The following is an 18552-nucleotide window of genomic DNA, read 5'->3' as shown; positions in this document are numbered from 1 at the left end:
CTAACTGAATATTGTAACAGTTTAATTTCATTTAATAATATAACAATTTTGAAAAAATTATTATTAAATATTAATATTAAACATTTAAAACCATTTCACAAACCTAAAATCAAACATTTAAAAAAATTGAACACAAGGAAAAAATAATGGCATAGGCGTCACAGTAGATTGAAATGTGGAGGTCAAATGCATTGCGCAAACATGTAGTCGCACAGAAGATGTCCCGCAACAGACTGGAGGCATTGTCCTAAACTCTTGCAATCACTGAGCAGAACTAGAGGCATCGCACGACTTTATGCTTCGCAAAAGGTATGAATCTTTACATATTGCGACTACTCTGTGGTTTAATGGCCGGTGAACACATTTTTATATAAAAAATTCGCATAAACACCTAGAAAAATTTATGGCTGAAACCCAAAAAGGCGTTTCAGAAAATTAATTTCTAAATCGAAAAAAGGTTTGTTTTTCCATATGAACTTGAAGTCGAATATCAAAGAATTTGATAAAAAAGTTTTAAATTCGTTAAAATTTGAATTTGTAGCATGATGTTCGCCGAGCTTTATGACTTAGCTTCCACTTGAAGGCCCAAAATGTGACTAAGGCATAGTCAATGCCCCCTTGAAAGTCTGGCCTGCCACTGTCAATGCTACCTCCATAACCCAATCTGTTGCCAAAAAATAGGGAACCCAAAAACGTAACCCCAATACACAGAGGCCAAACCAACCATGGCTAAGACCAAAAATGAGACCCAGATAGAAAAACAGAGTGAACAATCTCATCAGGTAAAAAATCATCAATATCTACATCATCTAGGAGATCTTCTGCCTTAAGCTTCTCCGGTTGCTCTTCTTCCTCATCAAGTATCAACCTCAAAAATTTCTTCAGAATTTGTTCAGTCTCAACATGTACCGACTGAGATTCACCAACTGACTTCTCAATGCCTCGAACAAATCATAATCAATATTTTCTTTGATCATCCGGTAAGCAGTATGGATGGCTGCAGCAGGGATGTTGTTCATCCTGCTAGAATGATATACCCGGTATCCTATGACCATTGAAGCAAATTTTACTGCGGGATCATCAATCTCATTACCAGTCATAGCTCTTCCATCCCATCGTGACTTGGTCAGTTTGGCAACATCATCCTTAGGAACTGATCTCAGTATTGGAACTTCACCGGTGGAACACAATCCAGTTACTGCATGAATCGCTTCTTTGGTGATCTTATGTGGTCTATCAAGATCAAGTCACATAAACTGGTCATGCATTCAAAATCATCAATAGAATTTAGTGCATGGTGAAAACCTTTATTGGTAACCCTCCTATACTGTTCATTCAATACTCCATTCTTGTCACACATTACCCTATATTGATCAAATATAGCAAAAATTCCAAGATCTTCCAACTTACAGTGAATGTACGATCTAATATCCTCTACATGCAAAACTCCATATGGGACTCCGGATAAGGCTCTAGCGGGATCGGTTTCAATGGATTTAAAAGCGTGCCTCTTAAACTCTGGACGAGCCCTGACTGTAACATCTACCGAATGTGGTGCGTCCATCTTCAGAGACTCAGACTCTGAAATAGATAAGAGGATTTGTTGGATAAATACCTTTCAATGCTCCCACAACTAGGGTTTCAACACTGAGAATGCACTTTCACCAATTACCGATCGTAGATCACTCCAAATCTTTTGTTAATCTAATCAAATGCTGCTCACACAAGCTCTTCTCTGCTCTTTTCGCTCTCTAAGTGCTCTCAAGAATGCAAAGTGACAAATGATATTCAAAAAGTCCTTTTATTTGCTCAATACCTACTGCATTAAATGCTATTCCCGGTTGTATAAACAAACAAACCCTAAAACACCATTCAATATACTACCAGTTCTCATATCACATCAAATCTACTAGTTTGATCATAAAATCACTTCACAATATCATAATGCATCAAGATATGCAGATTTATCTTACCTCACACCATATAGGGGGGTCCGGAAATGGATCTGACATTAAGCTCCCCCTAAGCCTTTTAACAGCTTAGTTTGTCGATGATGAGTTCTCCACACTAGGTGAAGAATTAGGATCTTCTGATGGTTTCTCATCACTCTTCTTTTTCTAGATCTTGTTCATCTCTGCTCTAGTCTCTTCCACATCAACTTTCTTCTTCCCTTTCTGGCCAACAGATTGATTTACCAGTTGACTCATTTTAGCTCTGCAAAAATTTGCAAGGTGTCCCGATTGGTGACAATGAAAACATGCCATACCAGATGCTCTCCAGGGTCCAAAATTGCCCTACCAATCCTTCTGCAATTCATAGCTACATGACCGTAGTTATGACAGATTGTGCAAATCACATTCATTCTCTTTTCCATCTCATAGGGACTAGACCGGTTGGCATAGGGTCTCTGCCAATTTGCATTTCTCCGGTCATTAAAAGTTCTTTGCCAATCTCCACCAGATCTCTGATTCATGTAGGGTGTCGGATTATTTGCTCCATACCTGCATTCAACAGCTCTACGCCCATGCATGTTGCAAGTGTAACAATATCCATTAAAGGTTCTAGGTTTGTATCCTTGATGTGCATTAGGTCTATAACCATCAAAATAATTAGATCTACAAACATTAGCAGTATGTCTTGGCTTATGACAATTAAAGCATACTGGTTTGTAGGGTTTCTTACTGGTGGATTTCTGGATCTTAGGTGCAGATTTACCTTTTTCAATGTTGTCCTTTGTACCAGAAGGCTCACCTTTCTCAAATGTAGTGTAGCCCAAGCCTTGTGTCTCAGCTTTCATCCTCTGTTATTGAATCTGTTTATCAAGCATAGTAGAACTTTTGTTAAGCTTTGCAAGTGTTTCATTAGCGTCAGCAAGTTCCTTTGTAAGATCTTCATTCTTTTTCATCAAACTTTCTCTTAGAGACATTGCCATGTCTAGATCAACCTTTATTTCTTCTTTTTCTTCTTGTTCCTCATAAAGATGAGCATACAAAGTTCCAACCTCCTGGTTCAGCTTAAAGATCTCATGTTCTTTTTCTCTAATCTTTTCTTCTGCTGTCCTCCTTGCTTCAAGATCTTGACTCATCCAGATGGTTAGGGCCTCCAACTCTCTCCTCAGATTTGCCTTGTCATCATTCAGTTTTTCAACTTCAGTAACCAATGCATCCATGTTTGCTTCCTCAGATGAACTGTTTTCACTAGGTTCATACAATTGTTCAGCTAGCTCTCTCCTCTTAGCCAATGAAGCTTTATACTTGACCCTCAACTCGCCTAGGGCTTCTTCAAATTTTGCAAGCCGGTTAGACAGCTCTCTATAACTCATATCCCCCATGATAGCCTTGAGGATCCTTCCTAAGTGGTTAAGCCTTAAGGGAATCAAGCTCTGATACCAATTGATAAACTTATAAGGCACTGAGAGGGGGGGGGGGGGGGGTGGTGAATCAGTGCAAGCAAAAAGACCAACACAAATCTGATCACCACTTTAAATAACTTAAAGCTTAATAAACATAAAAGAAATATCACCACATAAGCTAATAACCAATGTATCATGCTCCACATAACACAAAGATTTATACGTGGAAACCCAAAACAGAAAAACCACGGTGGGACTTAGTACCCACAAGATTCACTATCTGCAGAATAGAAATCTTTGACCAGTTAAGGTCTTACAAATATGCCTAGTTAGGAGCAAAGCTTATTAGGAGTCACCCGGTGAAGGGATTTCAATCTCAGCCCTATTAAAAGCTTTGCCCTGTTAGGAGCAACCTTGCAAGAGGATTTAGACTCAAGTTAATGAGCTACCCTGTTAGGGGATTTACAATTTCAAGCTTGTTAGGACCTACCCGGTTAGAGGATTTGATTGTTGCAACTGTTAGGAAAACAACAGTAAAATGATCTGCATGTAGCACCTATGTGCCTGATAAGATCCGCTTCAGCTCCACTCAATACATCAACAACACATCAATACAAAGCTTCACAAGTTACCGCACAATCAAACGCTCAAATTTCGCTTATGATCTCATTCTCCATCTCATAACTCATCACACTTTTTATAAACATCAACTTAGTCGGCTAATAACCTTGGAACAATTTCCTAGGTTCAATGAATCTAGACAATCTTACACTTCACGCTTTACTTATGTCGGCCACCGACATAACAAGCCAAAAATAAAACATAATCATTACCAGTTTAACCGATTCAAGTCATTTTGTTCTACCTGTTGATTGTCCTTCAAGATTGACTGCTCTGTTTATCAAAACTTGCTCATCCTGTTGAATCTGCCAATGCAGTGTTGAATATACCTGCAAGTACCTGTCTCCAACATTCCTGTAGAACCGCATCACCTAACTCTTCATTAATCGCTCATACTGGTTGCTTTGAATACAACTCTGTTCCTGTTTACTAGTTGAAGTCCTATTTGCCGGTTCACTGATAAACTATCTCCTCTACCGATTATGCTTTACCGATTGGCCTAAAAGACTTAGATGACTATCAAAACATAGTTGCCATCAATGACAACATAAAACAAGTCATCATTCAACTTATTACATCAAAACATCATCATCAAGCCAACAGTGGCTCTAGGCAGCAGTGTTGGTTTAACGTCATAATTGTAACAGGTAAGCCATGCGAAGGGTGTTGGGTGCTGGGTTTTTTTGGATTACTAGTCTATGGCTCTAGTTTTTTAGTTTGGAGCCCGATATTGGTTGTAAAAGTTACTCATACATGGTGGATGTAAATTTTTTGAATTATTAATAAAATATAAACTATGTTACCGACCAAAATAACAATACCCCTCAATAACTCAGCTACAGCACATATATATTTTTTTTAAAACAGAACTCCATTCCCAGTACTTTTTAAAAGATACGATTCTCTTTATGAGCACGAATTAAAAACTCCAAAAGAACCAAAAGTAATCTCCACGATTTTCTCCAATACATGTCACATACCAAACTTTTCACCCAACATTAGATTTTTACTGCCCGATAACTGCTGTATACAGCCACATCATCATTCAATACAAACTTGACTTGACATTAAAATACTAACATAGCACTTCTAGATGATGCCACGACTCAGCCAAATAAAACTGCTATTGTAAACCTGTAGCAAGGTGTCATGTTCCTTCAGCCACGTGTTTCTGTTATGTAAAGCTTTCTACCGTCCAATTCCCCCCTTTTTATTTGGGGTAACTTCCGCACAATAGATAAAGACTATTCCTCCTTAGAGACTCAAATCCTTAAATAAATTCAATCACTTTTGAAGATACAATGATAATATGGCACATAAAGTGTAAAGTGACTTGCAGAGAAACAACGAGTGGGCAGCTGACATGATGACAAGTAAGCAGGCACTCAACCAGCTGAAGTAGGCATACACACAGCTAGGTGAAGTAGACAGGCAGCTGCCTCAAGCACCTCAAGCAGACGACCAGGCAGCTCAACCAAAAACTCTACTGCTCAGAGTAAACCAATGACATCAATGACAATATGTTCAATGCTATACACAGTGCCTTGTCTCTCATGGATTGCAAGATGATTGAGTACGATATCTATCAACATGGTAGGATGTAACACTTGCGGAGTCAAGGTATATAAGTGTACAGTTGCATACTTTGTATCTTGAAATCAATTGATAATATATATCATAAATATCATACCATAGATACTTGTTGCTGACCATTGGATCAACTGATTGTTTGTCGAAATCTGAATACATTTTAGCTTCTTTTCCACATATTGTTTACACAAAAGATAAATTGCAGTTTATTTACTGTTTTCTGTATAAAAAAATCAAATAATATTTTTTTACATGTGTTTTACAAAGTTGTCAAAATCTAGAAAATTTTGTCATGCCTAAGCCAGAGAAACATTGATATATTGAACCAAGGTTATATTAAACCTGTAAACTTTCACAAATTTCAGTGTCAGGTAACTCTACAGCTCCAACTTGAAATGTCTGCATGAAATCAGACAAATTCTGCGACTTACCATCACATGCAATTGTTTACTCCCACCGATTTCATTACTTAGTACTGACCATAGCTTGTCAGTGTATAAATAAACTGTGCAAATAAATGGTACATAAATATTCACTGTGAAATAACCAGCAAAAGATATGTATAGGGATTTGAAGAGACTACACTACAAGTACCATAGGAGAGCAGAAAATGCAATAAACCACAAATTCTCACTTGTCCAGTTTGTTGATACTCTTTTTAACCTGAAAATTGCAATTTATACCAAAAAAAACAGCGGCCAAGTTTTTGGCAATTAAACTGCCAAAATCGTAATTTTTTTACCTATTAAAATGCCAAAAAAGGAAAAAAAAATGATTAGTCAATTTAATCCATATTTTCTGCTTTTGTGATGATTTTTTCATCATTTAAAGTGATTTTAGTGTACTTTTTCAAATTTCCAATAGCATATTTTCATCTTCCAAACTGATTTTAGGGTGCTTTTTCAAGTTTTCGAAAGTATCAAGGCACATGATGAGCTTTGAATAACGCGTTTGCAATCTCCAGTCTCCAGGGACCCATTTTTGCAAAAATAATTACCTCATGAGGCATTTCTAATATGGTTATGGTTAAAAAAATAAGGATTTAAAACTTCTAAATCGTTTACTCCCTATCACTAGAGTTACTGTTAGCCTTTAAATAAAAAAACTAACACACTAACCCTAACCCAATATGCTGGGTTTCAAACTTTCAGGTTAGGGAATTTACTATTTATAAAATACTAAAAACAAGCAAAAACCCAAACATTGAACTTGGTCTTTGTAGTGTCTTCTACCCAAACATTGAACTTGGTCTTTGTAGTGTCTTCTATTAATACTATGTTCACTTGAATGGATTGAAATCCAACCCATATGTCTATTGTAACAGACTTCCACGAAAATAAGGTTCAGTAGGATCCTTGTCCATCCAAGGATGTAAATTTGTGATTGCATCACGGGTGAATATATGCACATGAGCTGCAGGTATTGAACTAAGTGTCTCTTGGATGTAGTTCTATGAACTCTGACCAACTCTAAAATAACTCTGAACAAGGACTGTAAGAACAAATCTAAAACAACCCTGAACATGAACAAAGGAAAGAGCTGCAAGTAACTAATCTATAATCAAAATGCCATAATCTTCTGCAACCATTAGCATTGAGCAAAATTGGGCACCCCCTAAATGCTTTTGTCAGGCTGTCAAAAACTTGAGAAGCTATTAGGTGCATCAAAATGCCTTGCTGTCCTTTGAAAACTATAGATTTAATATTATCCTACAAGAGCGATTCCAACAATGGCAAGATGTTCTAATGAGTTGAGTGGAAGAAGGAAAAGTGCTGTAAATATGTCGTATCGCCTCCTTAGCTGGGCCAGCCCAGCAAGTATGAAAAGGTGTTTTTAAACACCCTTATTAATTGATAAATAAATTTTAAAAAATTATAATAATAAATAAAATTTAAATTTTGAATTTAAGCCCACATTTGGCTCCCAGTACCTTGCACGAACAAGTAAAAATATTTGTCTTGCTGGATGGGGCAAATACATGGATTTTGGCATGATTTTTGATGTACAACTCAAGGAGGTCAGCTGGAATGCAATCTCCAGTTACCTAACCAAGTCAGTACAAAAAACCCTGATTTAGAAATCATTCTTAATCCTCTCATTCTTTACTGTTTTAAGATCAGAAAATTACAACTTCAACCCTAGCTGTCTAATCAGGTGGAACGCCACTGATGGATTGGAGAAAGTAGACAAGTCTGCCTTGCGGCTGGCCACTAGGTCAGGTGCTGGGCACTTTATCAGCAGAACCAGATTGCTGTGTGGCAGTTTGTATGCAGGTAGAGACCTTTCCAGGCCTTGGCTGACACAGACTGAAGCTTTGCAGGGGTTCTGAACCTTCCTCAAAACATCAGCAGCACCAAGAAGAGTGGTGCACTGATCAAAACAGCAATCCGACCTGGAGGGGATCCTGCACCATTGTTTAAGGTTGACACAAACTTGCTGTTCTGAAGGTTTCCATGCACACTAGGAGGTTTGGGGCAAGGTGTTTATACAGATCCTAGTGGACAGTGTCACCAGATCTACCGAAATTGAAGCCAGACCATAGGAGAATTGGGCGCCATATAGGACTAATGACCCAACACCAAACCCTAGATGCTAGCTCCAGTTAACATAATCGTGATTATCGGATTTCTGTATAAGAATAATCATTACAGTGCCATTGTAAGGTATGTTGGACTAAAAAGTGATAATTACTTCAAACAATATAATTCAGATTATTTTCTGCAGTGTTCTTGTTTGTGCAGTCATCCTTGAATCACAAATAGCATAAATTTACTATCTGCCTTGTTCATGGTGTATTGTTTCCCTGGCTATTTTGTGATCTGGAATTTGTTTTGTGCTCACAGTGAGTTCATTGGAATGAGCTGTGGTGTTGCAAATCTATGTTTATGTGAAGAGCTCTAACCATAACTCCATGATTTCAAAGTTGACTAAACACTAGGGTTATTACAGAATAACATGAGATATTTGGGGAAAAATCAGGAAACTTGAACACTGTTGCAAGTGACCTGCAGCTACAGTCAATAGCTGCTCATGATTTTCAACAGCTATTATCTACTTCTGTTTGGCTCTTCAGAACAATTTGCCATTACTAGAATTACTCCTGTTAGGGTAATATTAAACCTGCCAAAATTCTGCAAGTTTTTTCAATAGTGAGATATAGACAAACACAAAACAAGTAATATTAATTTTTTGTGTTAAGGACTCTAGCAAATGTCTAACATAATACATGACTAACTTTATTTTGTTGTAAAGTACTGAAATTTGCAGGGAATTGGATATAAATAGCAGCAAAAAAAGTTGGTTCTTAAGCACCTCTATAGTACACCGGACATTGAATTCGTCAAGATAGCTGCCCCATACCCTGGGAAGTGATGCCCTGGATGCATATTTGATGGCTGTAGACATTGAAATGACAAGAAGACTGCAGATGCTTTTCCTTGGGGTTATCTTCTCTTACTATTTTTCTCTCTTTCTTCTTAAGGGGGATCACAGTTTCAGACGAAGGATTTTGCTTATGTGCTCTAGATTGCCCCTTGTGAGTAAGAATGCCATTAATCAAACCCAAGACCTTCAATGTGCCATTCCTTTTAGTGCCACGCTACTTTTTCATACATCTCTCTTCTATGTACCATCACTCTGTTAGAGTAAATTTAGGACAATTATCTAATTATTTATTAAGTCCTTTAATTTCTTTTTCACTTAAGCTAAACTTAGGTGCTTTATTTTATCTAGGCGTTGTGCTTTTTTAATCAGAGTTCATTTAGAGGCACATCTAGTTGGCTTTTTTAGTTTTTAGTTGAGCTTAATTTAGCTCCTACTTTGCATTGCTTTAGTTCTTCTAATTTTAAGATTAGGGCATCTCTTGCTTTCTATAAAGCAAGTCATTCATTCATTGTAATTGTATCTCCATTATTGGATTACCAATATTGTTTTATGCAATAATATAGAATTCTTTGGTTGTTATAGAGCATACAATCTTTGCTTGATCTCTTTTGTGTGATAGGTGTTTTGCTTCCAGATGACTTTTGGCACCTGTGGTTGATCATCAACTTCTACACACTCTTCCATGTATCTCTAGGTATATCGAGAAATGCAGTATATTGGAAGGTTTGGTATATTGAGAGCACTACTCTTCCATACCATCACTCTTCCACATGCCTTCATGTACATAAGGGGTTGTGGTATATTAATCAATTTGGTACTAGAAGCAAAAAAAGGTTTATTTTCTGATTGATAATGAAAAATTTATAACCTCAAAACATATGAAAGCCTAATTTCATCATGCCACCCGAGAAACACTTTCTACGGACATAGAGAAAATTGTCTAGGGTATGAACAAGCCAGACTTGTTTGCAAAGGAGGTATGTACCAATTCAAATGGAATTTGTCAAAGAAGTCAAGGTATGATCTAGCCCCTTGTGAAGAAGGCCCTACAAATGTCACACATCAGGCACACATGGCCCTTCAAGCATTTTCTAATAGTAAGGCCAAAAAGCCAAGAACAAGAATAGAAGTGCATTCTAATTCTTTGAATGCCAAGGTCAATCATTTGAATGAGGCACAACCACCACAACACTTTGTAAGGTAGTCTCAATCGACACCTGGTTCTACACACAATCCAAACATAGGTGAAAGAAAAACATTAATGCCTTCCTTGCACCTTGTACATCATTAGGATTGCAACCCACATTGTAGAGTACAATATGGAGGAAAAATGTTCATGAACAAGAAAAGGAGGCCATTAGGAATTTCTAGTACTACTCTAGCTTGTTGTTCAATGTTGCTAGGTGTCCATACTAGCAATGTATGGTGGATGTTGTTGCAATTACATTTACTATGATCAAAGCCCCATTATATGAAACGCTAATGGTTACTATGCTCATTAATGTAGCAAAAGACAGACGATGTTGGCAAACATTAATCAGGGAAGGCAAAGATTGGGCACGCAATAATGTCAAATGGGGGGATGGATATAAGTAACTAAACTCTCATCAACTTCCTGTTGTGACGTTTTCACATATCGCCCCATTGCAAATAGGGATCCCCTAGTTTTTGCTTTTTAGGGTCGTACCTTAGCGTCTTAGGGCTTTGTCTCCGGTCTCTAGCCTATGCAAATGAGTCAAGTTTGTCAAAATTTGGAGGAGTATTCGAAATCAATGAGGAAAAGTGGTCAAATGGACATTGTAATGTTACAGATGGGCTCAGATAGGTCGAAGGAGTAAAATTGCAATTTCCTGGGGTCAATTTTGACAACTTCCTATTTTTAAGAATTTCTGCTTTTTTGCCTTTTTCTGAATTTAGAAAGTTCTATTTTTGGCATTTTGGGGCCAATCTAGGAACCTGCTTTTTTCTAAAAATAGAAAGTTGCTTTTTGTTTTTTTTAAGGTCTTGGATCATTTCAGGTTCAGGAGAAGTGTAAAGTCAGAGGAATTAATCCAAAATGCACCAATTGTGAAATAATTTTCGAAACCAGACGATGTGTTCCAGAAGAGCTAAGTTAATGATCATGGTGAAAAGACTAAGATCAAGAGAGTTCACTATTCAAAACACCAAAATCATTGGTCCATGGATTCAGTCAATGATGAACTCCACCCATGGTAAGAGCTTTTCTTATTCCATGATGAAGTCCGCCCTTGGCATCCTAAAATCTTCCTTGTGAGCACCTCAAGTCCGCCATAGCATGATCAGCTTCTTCCCTATGCATATGCAAAGTCCGCCCTAGGGGTGGATGTCAAAATGATTAAGTCTTGAAGGGTAAGAATTTTGGTTAAGTATGACAAACATGGTGAAAGTTCCTTGTGAGTGATGAAGTCCGCCATGTCAAGATAAATGTTCCTTTCTCACTAGCAAAGTCCACCCTCAAAGTGGTAGAAACTTCCTCGGTTAGCAGCAAAGTCCGCCCAACCATGTGGAGTCAACTCAAAATCAAGTATCAAATTTGGTGAAAAGTGTAGGCATTTTGAAGGGAAAGGGCAGAAATAAGGCTAAGTGTTGAGGGATTAAGGTGAAGACACGTTGGAAAATTTCCTAAACCACACATAAAGTCCGCCCTATGCAAGGGAAAACATTCCCATCTCATGTATGAAGTCCGCCATACCTCATTGGAAAAATTCCTTGACTCAAGGCAAAGTCCACCCTAGCAAAATTGATGAAAATTCCTCATCAGCATGCAAAGTCCACCCTTGGCAAGGAAAAGAGAAAGTATTGGCAAGATGAAAGGTGAGGTGGAACAAAAGCAAGGCACATGTGGAAGGAAAAAGTTTGAGAGTAGAAGTCAATAAGTCAAAAGGCTCTCTATCAAGAAAGGAATTCACCCAGCTTGGAGGTGATATTGAATAAAACACAAAAGCCAAGACATTTGGAAGAGTTTATTTAACTTTAGAAGAATTAAAAAAAATTTGAACTTGGCAAAGTCAAAATAAAGCTAAAAAAGCAATTCGCCAAGAGTGAAGAGTTAAAAGTATTGGCAAAGAGTTAAGAGGAATTAAAACAAAAAAAAAAAAAAAAACTCATCACATGTAGAAATTTGCCCAAACCAACAAGGGAGAAAGAGGTGAATAAAGCAAAAAGAATTGAAAAGAAGAGAAAAGGCTTCTAGAAGGAAACAAAATAGGGAATTGCCAACAAGTTTTAAAGCACAAAAACAATAAAACACAAGGAAAGTTCGATTCAAGGTTGGAAATATGACTATATTCATTGCCTTTAAAATTCATTAAAACAAAAAAAACAAGGTAGAGCAAGTTCCAGTTTCCTATAAGACATCATACTTGGTAATTCACTATTCACAATTTTAAATTTTTCTCTTCATCCTAATGAGTTAGAACTTTTCTAAGCTTCTTTTTGCGTTGCAAAGCAGATTTGAGAAGAGTTTGCAGGTTTCAAGAAATTCTAAGGAAGAATTTAGTCATTCAAAGGCAGAATGGAAGCCATTCTTGGAGAAATTTCTTCAATTCTTGCAGATCTAATAACATTTCCAGGGCATATTCTCAGATTTTGAGCTTCAAAATTTCCTTCTTTTATTCTAAAAATCTGATTCTTGGACCTGCACAGAAGTGAGGTTTCCTTCAAATTTTCTGAACTCCAACAGAAGAACAGGGTTGTTTTTTTGTGTTTTTTCAGTCTTGAAGGCAGAAGTTCTTAAAATCAGACTTTGTTTTTTACCAATTCCAGAATGTTTCTACTCCGATTTTCGCTTCCAAAATCTTTTCCAATTCTGATTTTCAATCCTAAAGTTTAAATCGGACTTAATATCATGATTTCAAAAAAAATTCCAAGTCTGATTTCAAATTTCCAGAACCTTCTTAAAGTCTGATTTGCATTGCTAAATTCATAATCAGACATTCAATTCCATAATTTCCAAGTTTTGTAAATTTGATTTTCGTTTTTCAGACTTGACTTAGTCTGATTTTGGGTCTAAGTTCAAGAATTAAATCAGAAAATCAGAGTTATCTTTCGAAATTTGTCATATAACATCATGATTATTTCCCTAACTTGCGAATTTTTCATATTTTCAGGTAGTAGATGTCAACTCAGGGAGGAATTTCTCAAGAACCAGTTGGAAATATGATTCCACAATGCATGGAAGGACAACATTCACGCTTCAAGCTGGAATCCAAAGATGAAATGAACAAAGAAGAAGGACTTGCACTTCATCAAGACATTCAAGAAGATCAAGTCATCCAAGGATGAAAGGCTCTACATCTACCTTGGATTTCTGTTGAAAATCCTAAACACAAAAGATTCCACACCAAGGAACGACAAGTTCACGACACAATGAGAATGAAGAAAATAATCATCTTGAATTCACTTCAGAAATCCAAGAATAAGGGTCAATACAAGGAGGCAATCTTGGTTGAAGAACATTGCAACATGAAGTCAAGAACTCCACCTAGGAATTCAAGTCCAAGGCAAAGAATTTCATGATCAAGGGAGAAAGATAGTTTCAGAAGAGTTAATCAAAGTTAGAAACTTGATCATCCAAATCATATTGCCTAAGGTATCAACACTTCTTCATGATGGGAATCAAATCTGCAAGGCAAGCTGAGGTGGCATCCTAGTCATCAATCAAGCAATCCAAGGGTTCCAAGTCAGACATGTCTAGGTGCAATGAACCAGACTCAACAAGTGGCTCCTATTTTCTCATTGGTTATCCAAAGTGTTGTAATTTTTCCATTGGCCGAAAGGAATTTTTTTCGCAAGTAACCCTAATTAGGGTTTTATCTATTAATCTTGATCGTTGATCTTCGATCAATCTGGGTCGTTGCTTTGTAATGGGGTGCCTATATAAACCCCCCTCCTCTCATTTGTAAAGGGAGAGATTTATGAGAAATTGTTATAATAATACTTCTTAAGTGCTAAGACACAATTCATTGTTCAATTGTTGGTGAATCTTTGTCTACTTTTGCAAGTTAGCATGGTTTCTCAACTCTCCTTAGAATAGATTCCATTTCCAAGTTGATAGATTGAATAAAAGATTTGATAGAATTGCTTAATGTGGAATGGATGTGTTCATACTTTTGATCTAAGTCACCAGGTTCGAATTCGAATTCGAAGTTCGACAACTTTGAAATTCGAATGAAGTTCGATGAGGGAAAAATTCGAAATGTATAAAATTCGAATTAAGTTCGCCATAAGTATAAATATGCCAGATATATTCTATAAAACAACCAATCTTTCATATGGGGGATGGTTCCATATGAATTGCTAATAAGGTTTATTGTAAGTAACATCTTTATCTCATCTTATGAGAATAACAGAATCACCAAATACTGGAATACCTCACTGATTGGGTAATCAATTATCATCTTCAGCATTTTTTTTCTCATCCTAATTGAGGGTTCTAACAGACATAAATATCTTAAAGAAAGAACAGGTTAATGGGTTTTAATCAAAGAAAAGATGTGTTTAAAAAATATTAACAGAAGAAGAAGGCCAAAAATTTATTAAAAAAAAAAAAAAAAAAAATTTTTTTTTTTTTTTTGAAGTTCTCGGCGAATTTTAACGATTTTTTTTTTTTTTTTTGAAGTTCGGCGAATTTCGAACTTCAAGGATGAAATTCGGCCGAACCTGGTGACTTAGCTTTTGATAATTGGATGATTTTCAGTTATCGTGCAAAATTAGCCTAAACCAGCAAATGAAACTTAACTTCTATTGCTATATTCATTGTTCAAAATGTTGGTGAATATGAGTGATATGAAAATATTTTAAATTCCTTAGAAGATAGCACCTTTCTTGTGTAGTTGTTGAATTTGGCGAAGCAAGAATTGGTTTTGAATTCCACTTTTGCAATTTTCGTCTCCAGAGTTCATAGGATTAGCTTAAGATTAGAAGTAACCTTCTAAATGATCATCCTTTTTCCTTTTTTTTCCCAAGTCTTAGTAGAAGTAGGATTGAAAAGAACTTGTTGCTTTGATCTAACCCTAGAGGACATTGCAAAACTTGAATGGATTAAGGAGGTATTGCATAAGACCTGTACTATTACCGAGTTTATTTGCAATCACACAAGGGTGTTGTGTATGATGCAAACCTTCACAAAGAGCAAGGAACTACTTTGGCTAAGGGTGAGAAGGTTTGCTACACTTCTTGCATTGCAAAGTCTTTGCCAACACAAGATAAAATTGAAGTATATGTTTACTTCAAATGAGCGGACGGAATTTGGCTTTTTCCAATCAAATAGATCAGAATAGTGAGAGAATAATTTTTTCTGAGATTTTGAGATGAGACACAACATGTTAATGAGGGCTAGGATGGAAAATGAAAGACATTTCTTTGTGAGACAAAACCAATGACAGATGAGATTGGCATATGCATTCCTCTTTCTATGTTGTTGTCTTCTATCTAAATCCATCATTGTTCTATAGCCCCTCATTTAGAAACAATGTTGAGGTCACATAGCGCCTACGTAGATGCATGGAAAAAATGTTCTATACTGCAAAAGCATTGGATGCAATTATCGTAGAGTTGCCAATATACAAGTAGGCAAGAGGTTTTTTCTCAATTATGGCTCCCAAACAAGGCAAGAAAACCTTCAAACCAAATAGACTCTAGTAAATTTTGATAGTCTCTCTATATTGTAGACATTGTTAATCTTTGACTATATTGTACACAATATAATTTAGGGCCAATTTGCATTTTTCAAAGAACTGAGGGGTATTTGAAGCCAAAAAACTAAAAACCTCTAATGGATGGCAATGCACATTTTGACCTTGCTATGCAATTCATCTACCTGTCAACATACTTGGAGCATTCTTAAAAACATACATTCAGAGAAACACAAACCTCTAACACAATGGCAGGTGAACGAATTGGTGTTTGTTCACCATAACTTGCACATGAAGCTAACGAAAGCTCAAGGTTAGAGTTTTAAAATACCCATTTTGAAATGAAATCAATCTAAATTTTGAGTGGATCCAAATGATGAACTGGACCCTCTTTTTGAGGATGAGGATTCGATATCGTTGGGGAGGTGAACATTGATAGTGATGTGGTTGAACAAATCGGAAGAGACTCACCCTAAAGCTTCATCATTAGGACCTATAGCCCTCTAGTGTAGCTCTCTTCATAGCAACAAGAGTCATTGGTTAGGTATGAATTTTTTGAACTTTGTACTTAGTTTGTAGGTTGACTTTGTACAAAGTAAACTGTAATTTAAAACTATTAGTATGTAGTTAACTCTGATGCACTATGCAGCATGCATTATGCAATACAATGCAATCGGCACCATGAACATAAATAACAAAATCTGCATTCCAAAATTTATGGGGTAAACTCTCAGTTTTATTTGTTATCTATGTCTCTGTACAATTAAAATGCCTTTAAATTTAAAAAACAGCAATTTTTTTATCTTTTAATTAAGTATTTTAATATACAATTTTTCTTTTGGTTAGCCAATTCATTCCCAAGAACAATTTTTGCTGCTACGATACATGCATGATGCAACCAATTCAAAAATTCATTCTATAACCATCTACTTGCCAGTTTTCAATATTACTCAAAAAAGTTGGAAACTTTGTATAAAAAGCCATCACCCAATATGGAAAAGACTTACATCTATAGTTGTCATATCACCATTTACATTAGCATCAGCAGTCCCTTGCACCTCTCTCTGGAGATCTCCAAGAGTCATAATGCCCTCTAATAAATCTTCATCATCAACTACAAGTACACAATTTTGCTGGTATTCTAGCATTAGTTGTATTGCATCTTTTACCGAATGATTTGCAGAGACCTTTATATAACTCTTTGACATTGCTTGGACAACCTGCAAAAAGTTTGAGTCAGCATGCTTAACAAAACTTCTACCAGATTCAACTGAAATATTGGCGATAGACAATATGCAATTAATCCAGCTGGCCAAATGAGCCAAAAGATTGATTGATAAAACTATGCCCATCCATCCATGCATAAGACATGTGGTTTAAAACACTAAAGACGAATTACAATACAAAACAAATGATATCATGGGCATACTACAGTCTACTGTATGAAGATTGAAAACTTATAGAAATGGCTGACACCAAATCTTTAAAGATAATTTTTTAAAGCTGAAACCATACCTTCAACTCATGTAGGAGGTCATCCTCAGGTATCATGTCAAGTCCAGTTCCATTCTCTACAACACATAATTCCACTTCCTTCCCATCAGCCATTTTCCTCAAAAGGTCCTGGACACTGTGTTGAACTCTATTATTTGTCAAAGGTGAATAAGCATGAACGGACCCTTGTTTGTCTTTAGACTCGGTATCCTTTGATTGACTTGCTACAGACGCCACCCAAATTGCTAACCCAACAGCACCCTGAGTAAAATATGGCAAACAGATTCATTCCATAAGTATAAAAATTTGATAATTGCATTTAGTTAATAGGTGTAGGGTCAAAAAGGATCAAATAAATAGGTGTTTTTTAGGTCCTACTACAACTTCTCTTTAGCATAACATAGTCCACAGATCATTGGAGATTATTTTTCCATCATCTTATGAATCTCAATTAGACACCAAATAAAACCTAGAAATCAAAACAGATTCGGTAAAGCCAATCTAGTACAATAATCTTCCAAATAAAATAAATATATTGTGATAGATAGCAACAAGAACCACAGGCATCACTTCTTTTTTGCACAATATTATGCTCTTTCAAAAAATCATGTTCTCACAATCCCAAATAACCTATACACTGCTGATATGGCCCAAATGGAAACGGGAAATGAAAGTTAACTTTCACTGTGGCACCTTATTTTACATGTGTTTTGTCAATAGAAATCAAATGTGATTTGATTTAGAGCATTAGTAACAAGTTACAATGCATTCTTTGAGGGTACAAACATCCATTACACTTTGAGTCTATCCATAAGGCATCCATATAGCTTGAGTCTAACAGGAAAATTGATGAGTAATGTATCATTTAAAGAATTCCCCTTGTTTAATCCCTATTCCGATTGTAGTAGGCTTGATTAAAGATACCATCCTTCACAATTTTTAAATTATCATCTTATCTATATTTTCTCCTGTCGGTATTTTTCTTTCTGTGAAGATGACTACTGTGACGGTTACGGAGCATGTATCATATCCCCATAGGTCACAGGGACAGTCAAGATGCAAAGCTGTCTTCCATTCTGGCAGCCAGTGGGATAGTGAGGACTCTGTACACCAGATTGGGGACATCAAGCTACAGACTTCTGGCCATCTCCTGACCCTGTTGGAAACCTCTAGCCATATCCAACAACCATCTTCAGAGTTTATATATTTTTTTCAAAATGTTTTTTAAAGAAAAAAATGCAAATCCTAACTCTACAAGTCTTCCTAAGAGCTCAAAACTCTAGAACCCACGATCATTCCTATAAATATGAGGAAAGAATGGAAAAGAAAACAATGGGCAAACAACATCATGTGGAGTCAGAGAATGCTGCACAAGTTGATGCGGTTTGAGATGTGCAGGAGGGTTTGGTTGGATTGAAATTGCAAAAAAGAGCCTAAGACTAATGATAATATATT

The 18552-nt window shown here is 36.4% G+C and overlaps 1 protein-coding gene across 1 annotated transcript in view; it reads right to left on the bottom strand.

Annotated features, from left to right (window-relative positions):
• Nucleotides 1-18552, bottom strand: part of LOC131071982 (chloride channel protein CLC-f) — a 69018-nt gene that overhangs the window by 2507 nt on the left and 47959 nt on the right. The window contains exons 6-7 of the mRNA XM_058007981.2: nt 17119-17358; nt 16611-16823 (exon numbers count right to left, since the gene is read on the bottom strand). Coding sequence (XP_057863964.1) covers nt 16611-16823; nt 17119-17358 — 453 coding nt within the window. The remainder of the gene's footprint in view (nt 1-16610; nt 16824-17118; nt 17359-18552) is intronic.

Source organism: Cryptomeria japonica, chromosome 1 (genome assembly GCF_030272615.1).
Source record: "Cryptomeria japonica chromosome 1, Sugi_1.0, whole genome shotgun sequence".
NCBI lineage: Eukaryota > Viridiplantae > Streptophyta > Pinopsida > Cupressales > Cupressaceae > Cryptomeria > Cryptomeria japonica.
Note: the sequence above shows the minus strand (reverse complement) of the source record. Positions and strands in the feature narration are given on the sequence as shown.